Raw genomic sequence first — 18945 nt, 5'->3', positions numbered from 1 at the left:
AATGCAGTGCGCGCCGCGGCTGACATGGCGGCCGGCCCAGATTGAGGCGCTCGCGTCGGGGCCTCCCAACTGCCGGAGCAGGACATGGAGGGGGACGCGGCCGGCACATCCCTGGGCTGACAGCCAGGTACTTGAGTCCCCCGAGAAAGAGAGAGAGAGAGGGCGGTGGCGGCGGCGGCAGACGGAAGCGGGTCGTCGTCCCCCCCCCCCCCGCGTCGCTCTTTCGCCCTCCTTCCGTGCCCGCTCCTGGCTTCTACCCTCCTGGGGGTGGGGGGAGGGGGGCTCTCAGCACCAAGGCCCTTCGCTCGCCTCCGCCACGGTCTCCCCCCCCCCACCGGCGCCCACTTTTTAAAGTCTTCTCGGAGCGCCTCTTTTTGGGTGGGTGGGTGGGTGGGGGTCTGCCAGGCGCCCTCCTAGCTAGGGTCCTGGTTGGGACCCCACTTCCCCATCCCCTGCTTTTGTTTCTCTCCTGTCTGGGTGGGAAGAATAGAAAGTTTAAGGAAAAGAGGCCGTTGGATGAGGACTGTGCCCAGAGCGAGTTGTTTTGGTGTGTGTTTTTGTGTGGGGGGGGGGGTGTTGATGTGGTTGGCTAATTCGATAATTTAGAGGGGACACACACCAAAAAGTTGATCCTGCACGTGTACTTCTGAGGGCTAAGAGGGGGTGTTGTTTGTTCTGTGGGAGCACTATAAAGACGTTGGAGCGTAGCCTATATAGGCATGTTTTTGGGAAATCGAGCTGTTTTTCTGACAGTGGGCTAAGCTGTTAACACAACTTGATGGGTTTCCTGCGAGGAGGGGCTTGACACAGATCTCCACAAAATAGCCCTTTGGCACTTGGGGCTTTTAATTGGGGGGCTCCCGAGTACCGGTTTTAGAGTGTCTGGTGTCTGGGAGCCTCTCAGTAAAGCAGATGGGTGAATAGTGCGGTCAGTGTCATCACTGTTGTGAATTATTATGCAGCACCATCAGCCTACAGGGCACCTTAAAGAGCTTAGTAACTACTACAACAAATAGGTTTCTACCTTAAGGCGATCGCACTACAAAATAGCAGAGCATATTGTGCTATTTAGTGATGGTGGGTAAGGCTTTTGGCTCTCTGCCTTAGCACTGGACTACTTTCACTTGGAACCTTCCCACTATAAAGTGATCTCTGGTCAACAGCTGGTTAAAAAACTAATTAGTTGTCTGCATTTTGCAAATGGAGAAAATCAAGGGTTCATGCTTCAGTAACAGAAGCAGGCATATATTAAACTTACAGCTTTTGCTGTTGTTGCACATTTCAAAAGCACACTATGAGGAGCCATGATTGATATGCAGATTTGAGTATGTATTCAGTTCCATTGTAAAATGTGAAATTGGTCAGTTTCATAGCAGAGCGAAAATAGAACAAAAATACTATTGGGCCTGTTGTTAAATGGTCCTGCTTCTCTTCTATGTAATCATCTTAAGTATTATGACATTGTAATAACCTTTTGAATGTAAGATTTGACCACATGAAGGTTGAAAAATATTTGATATTGCTTGGGTTCACTATCAACCTTTTTAAGGTGCCAGTCCAATCAAGAGCTGAAAACTATGTAAAATTCATTTATGCTAACATCAATTTTTAAAAGGGCACCTGATATTTTTATGGTGGTGTTCACATGTATCACTGGCATAGAATTGTGGAAGATTCTTCCATTATTACAGTGTGAAAGAAGCATACTAGCTGATGATGTCTCAAAATTTGGGTTCATGGTAGAAGTTATCTTTTAAGTTTTAAAAGAATAATCTAGTTTACACATCATGGTAAACCATAGTTAATAATATTATGTTAGCAAGGAGATAGATTCTGCTTCACTCTTCTTTTACTTGTAGAGTCACTGTGTTGATGATGGTGATGATAATAATAATAATAATAATAATAATAATAATAATAATAATAATAATAATACAAATACCATGAGTTGGGGCAACAACCCAAACTCCTTGGCTTAGCATTTTGTCTGAATTGAGAATTATGGTTTGTTTTGTGCCAAATAAACCATGATTGATAAGTCAAGAACAAATTTTGGCTTTATGTTGTGGTTTGTATAGAGGAGAACTAACCACAATCCCATTTGGACATGATGCAAGCCAGGAATTAAGTTTTGTTACTCCTGTTCACATGAGGGAGAGTGAAGCAGAAACTATCTGCATTCCTGGTTTAACTGTGGTTTACTGTGACACTGTAAACATAACTTTCTGACAGTAGGTGATTGCCATTCTGTAACAAACATAGACTTTCTGCACATTAGTATTTATGCAAATTGGGTAAAACCCCAGTTTACAGCTGTGTGATACACTACCCTTATTTTGAGAAGCTGTTTGTGCAGTTTATGATGTGAGAGACTACAAGCAGCACATGTCTTATATGGAGATTCTTGAATGCTGCCAATGAACCCTGAACAGGGTAATGTTTGTTAGGAAGTTAAAGTTCATGTTGCAGTAAGTTCACATGATTTAGTATTTCCAAATACTGAAAGAATCAAAATCGGCTGAGCTAGGCAAGAGTGTTAATGTCACATTTAATAGTTATTGTGACTATCAGCCACAGGGAATAAGATCAACAATGGCAAGGTTATCTGTCTCCTGTCACCAGATTCCACTCCAGTTTCTCCAGTGAGCGCAGAGTAAATCTAAAGAAAACTTTTCTATCATTTTGCAGTATGTTTAGTAAAATAAATTACCGGTACATTACGTCAGTCCAGACGTTCTTGTGATGAAGCTGTCCAAATTACATAGAAAAGGAAAGTGATTTTAAAAGCAAAAGAGGCATGTGGGTGAAGGGTGCAGAACTCTTCCCTCACTCCACATCTTATCTCCCTGCATGCCATTTCTCCAGGCACTAGTTTCTGAGCAGAGGTCACATACCATGTCTAGAACTGTACTCAGTTTTCCAAATGTGGCCACATCACAGATTTATACTGCCTTGTATTTAAACATTCACCTAGTAGGCAACCAAGAATTCCATACACATGAATGAGAGGGCTGGTGAAAGAGTGAAGGACTGCTTCCTCCCTCCTCTGTGCCCATGATAGAAATCAAACTGTCAGAGGAGGGAAGCCTGCTTCTCTGTGCTTATAATAGAAATGTAGTGGGCAACTACAGAAGGGAAGGCACTAGCACCTTTGTGGGCTTATCTACAAGGCTGGATTTACATGAGGACATTGCTATATAGCAATTACAAAAGAGAAGGCCATTTTATCATAAAAGCCATCAAATTGTTGTCTTTTCCAACAGCTGTTATGTTTACTGAGGAGCTTTTGGTAAAGTGTTTTGTCAAAAGCTGTTTGAAATCTTGGATACAGTACCTACTGGATCACTGCATGTTTGTTGTGCTTTCAAAGAATTCAAAATCATTGGTAAGGCCAAACTTCCTGTTGTAGAAACCATGCTGATTCTTCCCCAGCAAGGCTTTTTCATCTGTATAACTGTACCTTTGCTTATGCTTTCTATCAATTAACCTGGTATGGAAGTTAGGTCTCTAATTCCTCCTGAATGCATTCAAAGAAAAAAACAACCCTATTTTTAGTGACAAGCTGCACATTTTTCTTAGAGATCATGTGTTGTGTTTAAAGAAAGTCACATTTAAAGAAAAATATTTTTGGCAATTTGCTAAAAACTACCTGTGGGGTTTTTTGGGTTTTTTTGCTTACTACTGCCAATTTACCGTACATTCATTTTGCCAGAATCTGTGGTACTATATGAAGGAATTTGGGCAAGAATTCTTCTTTTCAAAGGAAGTCTTCTTGCCCTGTGTTGGTTTCTGATCTTCAGCTTAAATTGGATGTGTTTGGACAATCAAATTTGTCTTACTAAACTAAGATAAAAATGAACTTTGTGCATCTACATTCAGTTGCTTTGCTCCTCACTTCACACAAGTGGAAACGCAAGCTAGAATTTTGCTGTAGCTTCTTGTTATATTTGAAGTGGGAAATTACAATTAATGTTTTCGAAACAACCCTGGATGTGAAAACCAGCTTTAAACAATTACTTCATATTCTGGCTTGCTTGCAGGCCATTTCCTAGTCCAGACATAATTTCTCAGTTTGGAAGTTATGGTTAACTGTGGCTCTCTGGCTTATTTCCCCACTTGTGTGAAGGGAAGAGCAAAGCAGCTGCATACATGAAGCTTGTTCACCACTCAGCTTACAAAATAGATATTTGATTGTCCCAATGTGGCCATTTTCTCTGGGCTTCTATAATAATGGGTTTAAATAGCATTCAAATGTCCTGATACTCATTCTCTCCCCCCCCCCCGAAGTTTCCTCCCAAGAAATGAAGTGCCACTGTACTGGATTGGAGCTGCAGTGCAGGGATAGTCCCCCTCACACACCTCATGCAATTTTTCTCACTTTAAAATAGCCACATCTGCCCAAAGCTTGGATCTGCCCTCTCAAGGCAAATACCTTTTAGGGATGGGTGAATTGAAACTAGGAAAAATAGCACTGAGAGAAAGGGTCCCCCCTTCCTGCCCCAAATTAGGTTTGTTAATAGGCAAACTCAGTTCATTAATCATATGCTTTTTAGATGAATTAATATTATTTAAATGGGGTGGTGGGTAGGTGGGTGGGACCTGTGGTCCCCCTGATGCTCCCAGCCAACATGGCCAGTGATCAGCATTGATGGAAGTTGTAGTTGTATGGAGAGCTACAGGTTTCCCATCCCTACTTTTAGCTCTCGACAGGTCTAATATTTTAGTTCCTTCTTTCGTATTAAATGTTATTAAGCTTTTCGTATGAGTTGTAGTTCAGTAGGTTTGGGTTTATGTGGTTTTGCAATAATTCACATCTTGATATTACACCCAGTTGGTAGTGCTGGTGGAAGATAACTGAGATTATGAAACCTTAAAAACCAACAGGAAACGAAAGTGAAACTTATGTGCAATTGTCTGAGTCAAATCATAATATTAATAGAACCTCAAACATAGCAAGTTTCAGGTTTAAGCACCAGGTGGCTAATACCTTTCTCTCTATATAAAATTTTAAGTAGCTTAAGTTTGTATTCATGTTTTAAATACAATAAAGAAATCCCAACACTGCTGTTGTTTCTGTTGTAGCAATGTAGTTGTCATTCCTTTCCTATCAAGGCAATATCAATGGTTAGTGAACGTGGTTAGCCCCCCAATTGATCAATTTCCCCAGCTGATGTCAGCATTTATATAATAATAATAATTTGCTGCCTGTTCTGAGCAGGTTGAGGTGGGTTAGGGTTACAAATATGAGTGAATTAACAAATAACTACGTAAATGAAGGATAGTTTTTATTCTGAAATCATTAATTGTTATTTCATTGCTAAAGCCAATGTTGTCCTTTTATTAACATTTGAGGTAATTTTAAAAAGCAATATTTACAAGATATATTTTATTGCAACTTTCAGGTAGTCCTTTTTGTGTTACAGTGGTGCCTCGCAAGACGAAATTAATTCGTTCCACAAGTTTTTTCTTCTTGTGAGTTTTTCGTCTTGCGAAGCATGGTTTCCCATAGGAATGCATTGAAAATCAATTAATGCGTTCCTAGGGAGACCGCCTTCTGAAGGCTGGCGGGGGGGGGGGGAGAAGGACTTTTCTCTCCACCGCCAGCCTTCAGAACAGCCTTCTGAAGGCTGGCGGTGGGAAGAAAAGCCCTTCTCCCGCCACCAGCCTTCAGAAGAGTTCCTGCAGGGCTGCCTAGGCTGCGGATAGCAGCCTGCTGCCCGGTGCGAGGGACGCTCTGAAGCAGAGCGCCACTCGTGCGGGGCAGACATCTGCAGCTTGGGGAGCCCTGCAGGAACTCTTCTGAAGGCTGGCGGGGGAGAAGGGCTTTTCTTCCCACCGCCAGCGTTCAGAACAGCCTTCTGAATGTTGGCAGTGGGGAGGAAAAACCCTCCTCCCACCGCAAGCCCCGGGAACAGAGGAGAGGCGCTGCGCGCCTTCTCCTCTGTTCCCGGACCTCCCACCGCAAGCCTTCAGGACAGGTCCGGGAACAGAGGAGAAGGCGTGCTGCGCTTCCCCGCTGTCCCCGGAGATTTCCCTATGGGCTTTCGTCTTGCGAAGCAAGCCCATAGGGAAATTCGTCTTGCGAAGCCGCTAAAAAATCGGAAAACCCTTTCGTCTTGCGGGTTTTTCGTTTAGCGAGGCATTTGTCTTGCGGGGCACCACTGTACATATCATTGTTTTGACACTGTTGCAATACAGAGTACTTTTCTCTCTCTCTCTGAACTTACAATGAAAAAACTGAAGTGAAAGAAAACTTATTTTGGAAGTTGTAGAGGTATAAGTAAAGCAGAGGCCTATGTACGAATGCTCTGAAATGTTTTTTTAATGTTTGTGAAAACATTACTAGTTGGCAACATTTCTACAAAACAATTGTAAGAGTTTGGAGCTCTAAAATGTGGCCAGTAAGGTAGAAGTCCCTAGGAAGCCTCAAGGAAGAGCATGCCTAGCATAATGTGCTGAAGGATATTTCTCCCCCTGCTGCTTTAGTGCTTGTGTTGCCCCAACAAAGGGCAAAGGAAAATCTCAAAATTAATGGGCAGAGCAAGCTTAACACAGGGCCTGTGAGGTGCAGAGGCACTGCCACATCCAAAGCTTTGCTGGTTCACAAGCTGCAAGCTGGCATAGGAACAGAACATTTGGAATATCTCCAGGGTTTTGGATTCAGTATCACCTTATTTTGGGGTTCTCTACACTCTATGATTGTTGGGAGAGCAACTAGCGCTAGCTTACCATCCACTTGGTCAAAGCTAACTGACCCTCTTCCCCTGCAGGTTGGTGTAGAGAATCTTCTCCATCCTAATCATCCCCATCCAACAAAATGTGGAGAAGGGTTTGGATTGTGCTCTTATTAAACTAATAGAGGATATTTCCATCACACCATGTGAATGTTCCCTCCATTATTCTCCCCTCCCCCCGACATGCTTAGCTTTAGTCTCTCATTGCAAGCATTTTTGATATTAATTTAATTTAGGACTATGTTTAACAATGTAAGAGTTTCTTTGTGTTCTCATTCTCAATTTTTCTCATCAGACAACCAGCCAGATACCCTGCCTGGACAGAGGATTCTGCTCCACTCCAGTTGTTGCAAAATTATATTTCAAGTAGTCTCAAGTAATAGACGAAGCAGGTCTTCTCAATAATGGAAGAGGGCAAGAGCTCAAAAACTGGAAATCATGACACAAGAAAATCTGCCCAAATTGTCTGTGAAGAAAGCAAAGCTGTCAGAGTTACAACCAATCAAAATTATAAAACTAACAAAAATGACAAATCTATAAAAGAAGCTGGAAAAAGTTCTTCAGGTGGGAGCAGTTGCAAAAAGAATAAGCAGAATGATGTTTGTCCTGAGAAGTCAGGAGAAAATAAATCATGTAAGACAAATAGTTGTATTGCTGGATGTAAAGACATGGGGTCAAATATTCAAGATCAATGTAAAGCAAAAAGGTTACCAAATGTACCAGCAGAAGTAGATGATCCGAAACAGATAAGAGCTCAGCACATGGTTGAAAATCTTTCAAGCTCCCATATTTCAGAGAATGGTGCTAGCACAGAAAGCTTACCATCTGCCCAGAGAAGGAGTTCTGAATTGGAAAATCCACCTGGAGATGATATATCCAAAATTAATACTAATCAGCCTGGGGACTCAGTCAAAAGTGGTTTGGATCTGGGACCAGTGGAACACAAACCTGAAGACTCCTGTGAGTGCTGGATTCAGTTTTTATTTTTAAAAATCCAACAGTCTGAAATGCATTTTGAATGGCTTTTGCTTTGTGCATGTTAGTTATATCTATACTATCAAGTGTGGTAGAAAAATGTGTTTTGTAATGTAAGCTTGCCCCACAACCTTTAAAAGTACAAAAATATTTTTTTCTGTGTTTCAGTGCAGAAATAATTATAGCTCTGAAATAAAACATTCTCTTGCATTTTGCTCAGTCACTCTAAGTTGCTATGATAGTTTCTAAGCAGCTATTATGAACCTAGTTTTTAGCTATTATATAAGAATAGCTTGTCCCCCCCCCCTATGTATGCCTACTCATACTCCAGGAAGAGGTGATAAAATGGAATGCAGCACATCAGATGGCAGGTGTAGGGTCACAATTTTCAACTCCTCTGTGTTAAAAGCAAACAAATAAAATACATATGCATGCATCTCCATTCAAATAGAAAATTGGCATACCAGGCGAAGGCCTAGTCAAATCTTGCTCCTAAGTCTTTAAAGAACAAATCAGGGGCATAATTCAAATGTAGTATCTCCCACATGCCGCCTAAAACATGGCAGTCCATTTTTCCACCCCATTCTGTTACATGTGTAGACCCAGTGTGGATCAAGTATGTCACTGCTGTCTCTGTGTGCTATAGCATTCATTTCTTTATTTGGTTTTTTGTTGTTCAAATTTTAAATCCCTCTTAATCCAATCAGGATACCTGGGCAGTTTACAAAATACTAATTAAAAGTAATAAAAGTAATTTTAAAATAGTAATAATAATAATGCTGCTGCTAATTAAAGCCAATAAAAACAAAGTAAAACAGTAAAACAACACACAAATTTGAAAAATAAGTACAGTACGCAGTATAAATACAGTAGCAGGTAATAAGTCCATGAAGACTTTGGGCAATCAATTTCCTCCAATCGCCCGGGTGAGCAGATGCTGTAGCACTGAACTATATGTCTTCATTTGAAGTGATGTGTGAACCAGGCCTAAATATAACATGCAACATGCAATTGAAGTTAATAAAACATTGCATATTGGTTTATAATAATAATAATAATTTCATATACTGTAGTGCTTTCTGAATTGCTCTACCTGTTACGTTATCTCGGTAATTCTAATAGCTCAAGGGTATGATTCTTGTTAATGAGTCTGAGAACAATAAAAAAAGTTTTACTTTTTAAAATTCAGCTTTATTTCTATGCTTAGTTTCGCATAATTATCAAGGAGAGAGCATATTCACATTTTTTAGGATTTCCAATTTATTTAATTTTCCCTTAGCTTACATTTAAGGTAGTCTGGAGAAAACAAGTTAATAATCAACTTTGCTCCTCCTTTCATTAGGTAAAATAAAAAATTCAGATTCTGCTAAAGAAGCTAATTCAGAGGCGGATTATTTAGAAAATATTGCTGTAATTGATGAATCAACATTGACGGCCGAACAGCAGCTAGGCTTGAAACAAGCAGAAGAGCGACTGGAAAGAGATTATATTATTCGCTTGGAAAAAGTAAGTAAACTGTACAGTTTTCTTTTTTAGGTGATTATTTTTTCCCACTTACCATAGCATGTCACATATTTCAGAAGAAATTAATTAGCTACTTAATTTCTTTAATAACGGTGGAGTGTGAGATTGTTCTCTTTAAGGAGGTAGAAACAGTTTCTAGAAAAGACAGAGGCTCATCCTTTGCTTTCCCCCCCTTATAGCAGATGTTGATTTGCACTGTGTGTTCTCATAATCAGTGGGAACACAGATTATATGCTTTTCATTTCAGTTGGGGTCTAGTCACATGATATTTTGGGTGCATAGTAACCTTGGTGAAAAGGCAGTTTGTCCCTGACAAGCCAACATTTGTGTGTTTGCCACCACTTGCCTAATTGATTTTGGGTCATGTCAGGAGACATTATTTCTGAGCAATTTTTTGGGTGATGTGTAAAAAGCTGAATTTTGTGCATGTTAGCCAGTGTGCATAACCATTCTGGCAAGTGCTGTGGGTCAATGCACAGGTTTTTTCAGGGCAAAGAGAATTTTTCTTTCTTTCTTTAAAAGACTGAAGGCCAGTAAAATATCTGCTTTCCGTGGCCCCTTGCCTTCTCTGGGCCCCTTTTCCTTTTTTTTTTTTTTTTAAAAAAACTTACTTTTTCATGGGGCTTAGGCTTACTGCGCTTATTCTTTTACTATTTGGCTAGAGAGGCTCAAAGCAGTCTCCCACCTTCATATCCAGGGTAGGTCTCACTATTGCAGAGCTTTGGAAGTACTTTTCTGTTGAACTGCTCATGATCCCAAGTCCTTTTACTTGCCTTTCCATATACGTCTCTGAGCCTTGGTGCTCTGAATCTTTCTTTTGCCAATTCTTCAAACTCTGCCAAGAAATTTTTTTCTCTTCAGAATGAGCAAAATTGAGTGCAGGTACTGCATCTTTTGTTAGGATTTAGCTGATTCTAGGTTTCTGGTATTTTATGATTTCTAGCATTAAACAAGAAGAGCTGTGTTAGTGGTGTCATAGAAATATGAAAAATATGAGTCTAAACTATTTAGAAATGTGTGAATAAATTCTTCATACCCCAGTGTGAACAGCAAGGACAATCCCCATCTACTATGCTCATTGCTTAGTAGCATTTTATTATCGTCACAATGGAAAATGAAACAGACATAATTAATTGGCTGCTGAATTTTAAATGTGTGGTTTTTCCACAGCGTTCTCCAGAGTACTCTAATTGCCAGTACCTATGCAAGCTCTGCTTAGTTCACATTGAAAATATCCAGGGAGCTCACAAACATATTAAAGAAAAACGTCATAAAAAGAATATCATGGTAAGTTTTAGATCAAGGCTTGGAATTTTTTACCAGAATTATACTTACTTTAATTGCTTCCTATAACTTCTAAGAATTATTGGGCTGAAACCAAAGTAAATAGTTAAAGCACTGTAATCATAAGACTATATTGTAGATGGTGGGAAAAAAGTGTTTTCCTATTGTCTGTTATTGTGCAGATAATTCTGTCTCTAGCTCCCTCTGCCTGCCCCCATCTGTTGCACTTAAGATATCTTGTTAAACAAATAAAAAATGTTAAGCACATAAAATATTAATTTACATGAACTGCTTCAGTGCATCACTGCTGCTCCTCCTCATCTCGCGACAAAAGGAAAAATAGAGCTGAATGTCATCAGCACATTTATAATATCCAAATACTAACAACATGGGTGACAACACTGAACCTTGCAGCATCTCTATAAGATAATTCATGATGTGCACTGGAGCAAAAGTTGTGCAACCCTATCTTATGGTGTTTCTCAGATATCTTTAATGACCTGTTGACATTATATCACTTTCATGGACAGTTTTTGCTATAGGCTGGCATTAACAAGATTTAAAGAAGCACATAAAAATGGGTTGAACCTGAAAATTCTTCCAGTGGTAACACTATTCTTTACCACTGATAATATTTTCAGGAAAAGCAAGAAGAAAACGAACTCCGTGCTCTCCCTCCCCCTTCCCCTGCACAAGTAACTGCCTTGAGTTTTACGCTGATGGAGGCAGCAAAGGAACAAGGCATATCGGATAATGATTTCAAAATCCGCCAGGAAATTGTATGGGATATGGAAAAGATAATTCAGCAACACTTACCAGGTACCTAATGTAGATTCTTAGTTTTCTTTAAGGAGATTGTTTGCTTGTTCGCTGAGAATACATTTTGGGTCTACAATCAGTTTGACTTCCGTGTATTCAATTGTACATTAAAATACCAGTTTTGGAAAGTTGTAGTACAGGATGGTATTGGTGGCTTCTGACATTCTTGTATCTTTACTTTCTCTTCCTTTATGGAATATTAAAAGGTTTGTTGAAGATTATTATTTTAATTGAGGTTTTCATGTAAAAATTTTCAGGCAGATAAAGCCCAACCTGATTTTCCACAGTTTCTTAGATGTGCATAAATGCTTTGCTTCCGAGTATATAAAATGAATAATTTTCCTTTTATGGTTATAAAGTACTTTATGGTTAGAAAAGCAGAAATTTAAGTATCTTGTTCAAAACCAAAACATATAGTTGAATTGATGAGAGCAAAATACCCTCAACATTTGGATAGGAAAGCATCACATTTTCAGTAATGAAGCTGTCTGTACAGTGGTGCCTCGCAAGACGAAATTAATTCGTTCCACAAGTTTTTTCTTCTTGCGAGTTTTTCGTCTTGCGAAGCACGGTTTCCCATAGGAATGCATTGAAAATCAATTAATGCGTTCCTAGGGAGACCGCCTTCAGACCAGGTCCGGGGACAGTCTGTCCCCGGACCTCTTCTGAAGGCTGGCGGGGGTGGGGGAGAAGGACTTTTCTCTCCACCGCCAGCCTTCAGAACAGCCTTCTGAAGGCTGGCGGTGGGAAGACAAGCCCTTCTCCCGCCACCAGCCTTCAGAAGAGTTCCTGCAGGGCTGCCTAGGCTGCGGATAGCAGCCTGCTGCCCGGTGCGAGGGACGCTCTGAAGCAGAGCGCCCCTCGCGCGGGGCAGACATCTGCAGCTTGGGGAGCCCTGCAGGACTTCCCCGCAGGGCTCTCCAAGCTGCGGATAGCAGCCTGCTGCCCCGTGCGAGGGGCGCTCTTAAGCAGAGCGCCCCTCGCGCGGGGCAGACATTCAAAGTTTGGGGAGCCCTGCGGGGAACTCTTTTGAAGGCTGGAGGCGGGAGAAGGGCTTTTCTTCCCACCGCCAGCCTTCAGAACAGCCTTCTGAATGTTGGCGGTGGGGAGGAAGACCTTCCTCCCACCGCAAGTCTTCAAGACAGGTCCGGGAACAGAGGAGAAGCGCTGCGTGCCTTCCCCTCTGTTCCCGGACCTGTCCTGAAGGCTTGCGGCGGGAGGAGGGCTTTCCTCCCCACCGCCAACATTCAGAAGGCTGTTCTGAATGTTGGCGGTGGGGAGGAAAAACCCTCCTCCCACCGCAAACCCCGGGAAGAGAGCAGAAGCTGCGCGCCTTCCCCTCTGTTCCCGGACCTGTCCTGAAGGCTTGCGGTGGGAGGTCCGGGAACAGAGGAGAAGGCGCAGTGCTTCTCCTCTCTTCCCGGGGCTTGCGGTGGGAGGAGGGTTTTTCCTCCCCACCGCCAACATTCAGAACAGCCTTCTGAATGTTGGCGGTCGGGAGGAAAGCCCTCCTCCCGCCGCAAGCCTTCAGGACAGGTCCGGGAACAGAGGGGAAGGCACTCAGTGCTTCTCCTCTGTTCCCGGGGCTTGCGGTGGGAGGAGGGTTCCCCGCTGTCCCCGGAGATTTCCCTATGGGCTTTCGTCTTGCGAAGTAAGCCCATAGGGAAATTCGTCTTGCGAAGCCGCTAAAAAATCGGAAAACCCTTTCTTCTTGCGGGTTTTTCATTTAGCGAGGCATTCGTCTTGCGGGGCACCACTGTATCTAATACCAGTGTCTGGTAATTGCATTTTATATTGTGTATTCTTTCCGTACCAGTGCAGTTAAATGTAATACAGAGATGTAGTAGACTTACAGATCAAAAGCTGTCAAGTGTACAGTGTTGTACATTATAATGTGGTAATGTGGGATGAATATACATTTGTCTATGTTGCGCATGAAGGGTTCCTGTAGCTTCTACCTGCAATTAAATAGGTAGGTGTGCATTCATCATGCATAAAAGTGTTGCACATGTTGCTAAGCATGCTTACACACCCTAGTATTAAATACATTTTTTTCTTAGAAGTAATCCCATGATTACACACAATGCTAACATTCAGTGCTGAGAGCATTTGACTTTATCGGGGTGGGTGGGTAGAATAAAGCCTTTATCTGTGTCTGTTGTGTGTCTGAACTAGAAGAGACCTGTAATGGCACATGAGTCAATGCTGTGTCAGTTTGCACGTGTGGGATTAATTTGAGCAAACTATTTAATTTTTGCTTTTCTAATCATAAAACGCCTTATAACCAGAATTAAAATGGTATTCTTTATACAGTCAGTAGCAGTAGGACTTATTTCTTGTATGTTTGCTTTCAGATTGTATCCGTAGTATTTTGAAAATGGTTCAAAATTTTGAAATGGTTATGAATGCTACATGATTGCTTATGGAACCCTTTCTTTATTTTCAGAATGCTCATTGAGGATGTATGGATCCTGTCTAACTAGATTTGCTTTTAAAACTAGTGATATTAATATTGATATAAAATTTCCCTCCACGGTAAGTTGAAGAAATGTCTGTGACATTATCAAGCTAGAAATGTTTTATGTCTATGGTCTCAAAGATTTTTCTCACTAGTATAGCTTTCAGTGATGTTATTGACCTGGAATTAGTAAGTTCCATGATAACTTCCTTTCTTTCTCACTTATGAGAAACCTTTCCTCCACCAGTTTATTTATGAGTTGATAAAGGAGTGAGAGAATTCTCGAGGATAGGCCCTGTCCCAACTGGACAGAGTTGGTGGCGCACCCATATGCATGCTTAAACTAGGAGTAACTGGTACACTCACATGGCATAGCTGTAGCATAATTAGGGATCTCTTCATTGTACATAACTGTTGATTAGATTCAGGTTCCAGGAACAAGCACATCTGGCTCTCTGGGCCCTGTTGGTACATGTTAAGACCCTGTACTGTGCTTGTTATGCAGGGAAGCAGAGGTCTGGATCATACCTGTGACTATTAATAATACAATTGCCTTCCTTCTTTTGATAGAATTAAAATGAGGGTAAAATAACCTTCTTCCTCATTATTTTAGATGAGTCATCCGGATGTTCTGATACAGGTGCTTGATATTTTGAAAAACAGCGGTAAGAGCTCTCCCCCCCCCTTCCTCACTTACTTCATATTCTGATTTATTTAAAATGTTTATATGCTGTTTAAGTTTCTGCATTGCTCAACAGTGTCCATAAAAACAATAATAGAGAATGGGATGATAAACAATAAAAAATTATTGTAATTAATTCTGGGTATCTAACAGAGAACATAGTAACCTTCTAATTGCTTATATTACCCAGATAGATTTGAATCAGTTTGAGAGAACTATGGAAGATTTTTTAATTTCCTGATATGCTCTTCTGTTTTTCCTCTTACAGCTTCTTACTCTGATGTGGAATCAGATTTCCATGCCAAAGTTCCTGTTGTTTTTTGTAAAGATGTTAAGAGGTTTGTGTACTTTTGTTTTACGTGTTCAAGTTAAAAAGATTATTGATGAGACACCATCTTACGTTTGGCATTTTACAATCGATTACAAAGGATAGAATGTAGTTCTTTACTTTGAAGCTAGCTCCAGAACTGCTTACTCCATTTTCCAGGTGTAGGAGCTTTTAACAAATAGCACAGAAACAACAAAGAGTGCAGTTCACTCAAAATTTTAAGCACTTTCAAAGTCCTCTTGATTTCAGTGATACTTTTGAGCATTTCCCTCACCCGTCTATTGAAACTGTTGAAACTTAAAATGCATAATGTTTTGGCTGGATAAATAGATTTCAGTATTTGCGGTAAGCAATCAGCATCAGGAAAGAAACCAATGCAAGACTAAACATATATGCTGAGAACTGCATGTTTTTCTTTTTGATCACTCACTGAGGGACAGTGGTTTAACTTGCAACTTTTCTTAAAATTTGTTTCAATCTCAGTGGTTTAACTTGCAAAGTAAGTGCTGGAAATGATGTGGCCTGCCTTACAACTGATCTGCTAGCTGCGCTTGGCAAACTGGAACCAGTTCTCGTTCCTTTGGTGTTGGCTTTTCGTTACTGGGCTAGAGTAAGTTTTAAATGAAAATATTTATTCCTTGCATATGTACTTAATATGTAAATGCAATAACCTTTTACAATGCTGAAAGGAACCTGTACAGATTAGATTAGATTAATTCTAAAATGATATCTCTTTTTCTGAATCTGAAATAGTACAGTATTTGGATAAAATGCAAAAGGCTGAGCACAGAGCCTCCATGTACACTTAGAGGCTTCTGGATGTGCCTTGGGGCTTCTCAGGCATCCCCTTCTCACTGAAGCTCCTTGTACTCTCTAAAAGATGCACTGGAATATCAGAGGACCTTTTAGCTGCCTCTGGAAGTGGAGCTCTGGAAATGTTTGTTGTACATTCTACAAAGAGGAATATTTGAATTTTTTTTCTCTATCCAAATTGTGTTACATCTTTTTTTGTACAGGCAGTGACTATTTTGCATGTGTCTGTTTGACGCACAACTGCCAACGCACAGGCCATTTTGGACCCAGAAGAGGGAGGAACTGGGGTGGGCTTATGTGTGCTCTGTCAACACGCACAGGGACAAAGGCACCAAACCCCTGTGCAAAATGGTCACCACCTGTATCTGAAGTAGTCAATTGAATTCTACAGATAGGGAAACAATATACTGAGAGGGAAATTAGCATCTCAAAGGTGAAAAGATGCGCTAAGTCTTGAATTGAGGGAAGATGCAATTGATGAAAGAATGAAGTAGTGCAGTTCATAGCTTGAGTAAGCATAGAAAAGAATTAGTAATATCAAAGTTACCCTCATACTCAAAGTAGACTCTAATTAAAACTTGTGAATATCTGGATTTAATGTGTGTCTTCCATGTAACCCATATTTATGTAAATGGGAAACTCTTTCTGGATGTTGTCCAGGTCAACTGATTAAGTGAATGTGTATTAGAAGTATTAATAATATTTAAAATGACCACTGTTTAATTTTTTGTACTTTTCCACATTGGTTTATAGATAACAGACGTTTGTTTGTTTGTTTGTTTGTTTTACTACATTTGTATCCTGCCTTTCTTCCATATTGGAATTTAAGGTAGATTACATAGGGTTCTAAAGGCAGAGCACAGACCTGCTTAGCATCAGTAAGGTTGTTGTTTTATATGCCTTCAGACCTGGTTATGTAGGCCTTTATTCTATGACTAGAAAAAATGCTGGCTAAATTCAAAATTGCAAGATCTACTATGTGCTGCTGGAAATATATACAAAGCACCAAACGAAACCTTTCTTCTCCCTTTTTGTAGCTGTGCCATATTGACTGCCAGGCAGAAGGCGGGATACCCTCATATTCTTTTGCCTTAATGGTGATATTTTTCCTTCAACAAAGAGAACCACGTATACTACCATCATATTTAGGCAACTGGGTAAGTTGGGGGTTTTTTTAAATGCAAGTGAAGTGTCTGGATTCAAATAAATTTGTGATTAGTTCTGTGGACCCAAATAAGGAAGTCACAACTTTCCACAGGATCTATCTAAAGTAGCTTTTGTATCTCCATTGGCAATTTATATCTAAACATAATTTATAGCATAAAATAAATGCTTATATATTTGAATGTCTTATATGTATAGCACTTGCTCTTGTTCTTTGAAAAGGCTTCTGTTTTATTTATTTTGCATTGTTTAGATTGAAGGTTTTGATTCTAAGAAGGCTGATGATTACCAGCTGAAGGGCATAGAAGATGAAAAATTGGTAGTATGGGAATACAAACCATCAAACAATGGAGCAGGGAAAAATTTGAATGGTGTAGAAGGCAAAGCTAAAGGTGAACAGCACAGAGGTGGTAACAAGAGTGCAGCATCCTTAGAAACAGACACCCAAACTAATCCAAAGGAGAAGAATGGCAAGGTAAGCGAGTCTGTTTAAATGGAAATTATTCTTTTCTTTCTTGACTCTTTTCTTGATAAAATTTAATGACCAAAGAACCAGAAATTCAAGCTTCCATTTTCTGCTTCTTTCAGTCTCCTTTAGCATTGGAAACACCACACCAGATATCTCTGGGACAACTGTGGTTAGAATTGTTGAAGTTCTATACACTGGAATTTGCTTTGGAAGAATATGTTATCAGCATACGGGTACAAGAACTTTTAACCAGAGAGAACAAAACCTGGCCTAAAAGGCGAATAGCCATTGAAGGTGGGGCACTGCATTTTGTAAAGAGACTTTGGGAACTCTTGCCTTACTTATCTAACTTTTGTAGATAAAACACTGTCTTATGCTACATTAGCTACAAATGTGGAAAATACAGCTTTTCTTTGTATAACTGTCATATACTTGACTTTGTTGACTGGCACTCATCTGCCCATAATAATTTGGAAAGGTTAGTTTAAAAAGTTTACTTTGAATTTGTATTCAAATATATCTGTAGTTAAATATATTGTATTTCTAGAGGAGAAATGGACTCAAGTTGCTGGTCTTGAACTATAAGCAATAATTCTATTGAGGCAGGAAACATGCCGTTCCCTTTTATTCATTTTTTTATGCCAGAATATTGTGACTGGAGATAAATCCCTAATGAGTGATAGCCTTGTTATTCCTGTATTTTTTTTATATTAGGCCCAGTTCATATGTAATGCTAAGCCAAACCATAGGTAAAAGTGAGTGAGCATGCAGGTATTCAGAGGGAAAAATCACAGCTGGTTTGCACCAAAATTGGTCCTGCTGCTGCTATGTTATGCTATGGTTTGGCTTTAGCATTATAGATGAACCACCAGCTGTAGACAAAGTTGGTTCTTGGCTTACCACTTACCTGGGAAGACAAACGGTACACCTGAGTTTGGATGTTACATTAAGTGAAACCATAGCTTAGCTCTGGGTAGCACAGCAGTAGCAGGATCTGGGGAGGAGCAAAGTAGCTCTGTTTTTTCTTCTAAGTATCTTAACACTCGCTTGTTCATGTGTAGCCATTCTTTGACTCAGTGTTACATGTGAACCAAACCACAATACTCAACACTGTAAGAAAAATGGTAATATTCAAATGAAGTTATTCTGCATAAAATCTGTGGATAACAGTATAATATTTACATAATTTCAGATCAGGGTTGTGACCTGATTAATGAAATCACATGAGGTTTTTTCAGATTTATTATATTTATTATGTTTTATATTTATTAAGTTTGAAGGGTTTGCATTGCAACCATGGGGTAAAAGGCAAGATAGAAATACTGCAAATAAATAAAAATGAGAAAAAGTTAATATGAAGGAGAAAGCTAAAAAGGGGGTACTTTCTTTGTTTTAAGACGATTCAGGCATATGTCAACAGGAATAATTCTGAGAAACATACATGCTTGCATATGGAATGCCATTTTTTAATATGGCAGTTCCCATCTGCAGTTTTTTTAATTGCTTTCAAATTTTCTTTATAAAAAAGGTGTCAACTGATTAACCAGGTACACCTTTTTAGTAAAATGAAAATGTTTTCAATAATTACGCTTTAAGTGATTAATAAAGTAAAATGTTGCAGCCCTATTTAAAATATGGTATGTTGATATCGTACTTGAAGGTCCTATTGAACAACAGCAGCAAATGTATTACTGG

General features: G+C 40.0%; 1 protein-coding gene and 1 long non-coding RNA gene across 2 annotated transcripts in view; one reads left to right on the top strand and one right to left on the bottom strand.

The window, feature by feature from the left end:
- The window catches only part of TUT4 (terminal uridylyl transferase 4), a 34828-nt gene continuing 15883 nt past the window's right edge, over nucleotides 1-18945 (top strand). The window contains exons 1-12 of the mRNA XM_081866749.1: nucleotides 1-127; nucleotides 7030-7694; nucleotides 9052-9215; nucleotides 10404-10520; nucleotides 11159-11336; nucleotides 13783-13871; nucleotides 14408-14459; nucleotides 14745-14814; nucleotides 15288-15414; nucleotides 16655-16774; nucleotides 17035-17256; nucleotides 17370-17544. Coding sequence (XP_081722875.1) covers nucleotides 7139-7694; nucleotides 9052-9215; nucleotides 10404-10520; nucleotides 11159-11336; nucleotides 13783-13871; nucleotides 14408-14459; nucleotides 14745-14814; nucleotides 15288-15414; nucleotides 16655-16774; nucleotides 17035-17256; nucleotides 17370-17544 — 1870 coding nt within the window. The 5' untranslated portion in view covers nucleotides 1-127; nucleotides 7030-7138. The remainder of the gene's footprint in view (nucleotides 128-7029; nucleotides 7695-9051; nucleotides 9216-10403; nucleotides 10521-11158; nucleotides 11337-13782; nucleotides 13872-14407; nucleotides 14460-14744; nucleotides 14815-15287; nucleotides 15415-16654; nucleotides 16775-17034; nucleotides 17257-17369; nucleotides 17545-18945) is intronic.
- LOC309344397 lies at nucleotides 9265-18939 on the bottom strand. Its single transcript, XR_014157705.1, has 4 exons — nucleotides 18158-18939; nucleotides 11334-11523; nucleotides 10569-10604; nucleotides 9265-10172 (listed from the first exon to the last, which is right to left on the bottom strand). It is a non-coding gene; the product is annotated as an uncharacterized lncRNA (long non-coding RNA).

This window comes from Podarcis erhardii (genome assembly GCF_964252035.2).
Source record: "Podarcis erhardii genome assembly, chromosome: 6".
NCBI classification, from domain to species: Eukaryota; Metazoa; Chordata; class Lepidosauria; order Squamata; family Lacertidae; genus Podarcis; species Podarcis erhardii.
The sequence above is the reverse complement of the archived record's forward strand: the minus strand, read 5'-3'. Positions and strand labels throughout refer to the sequence as shown.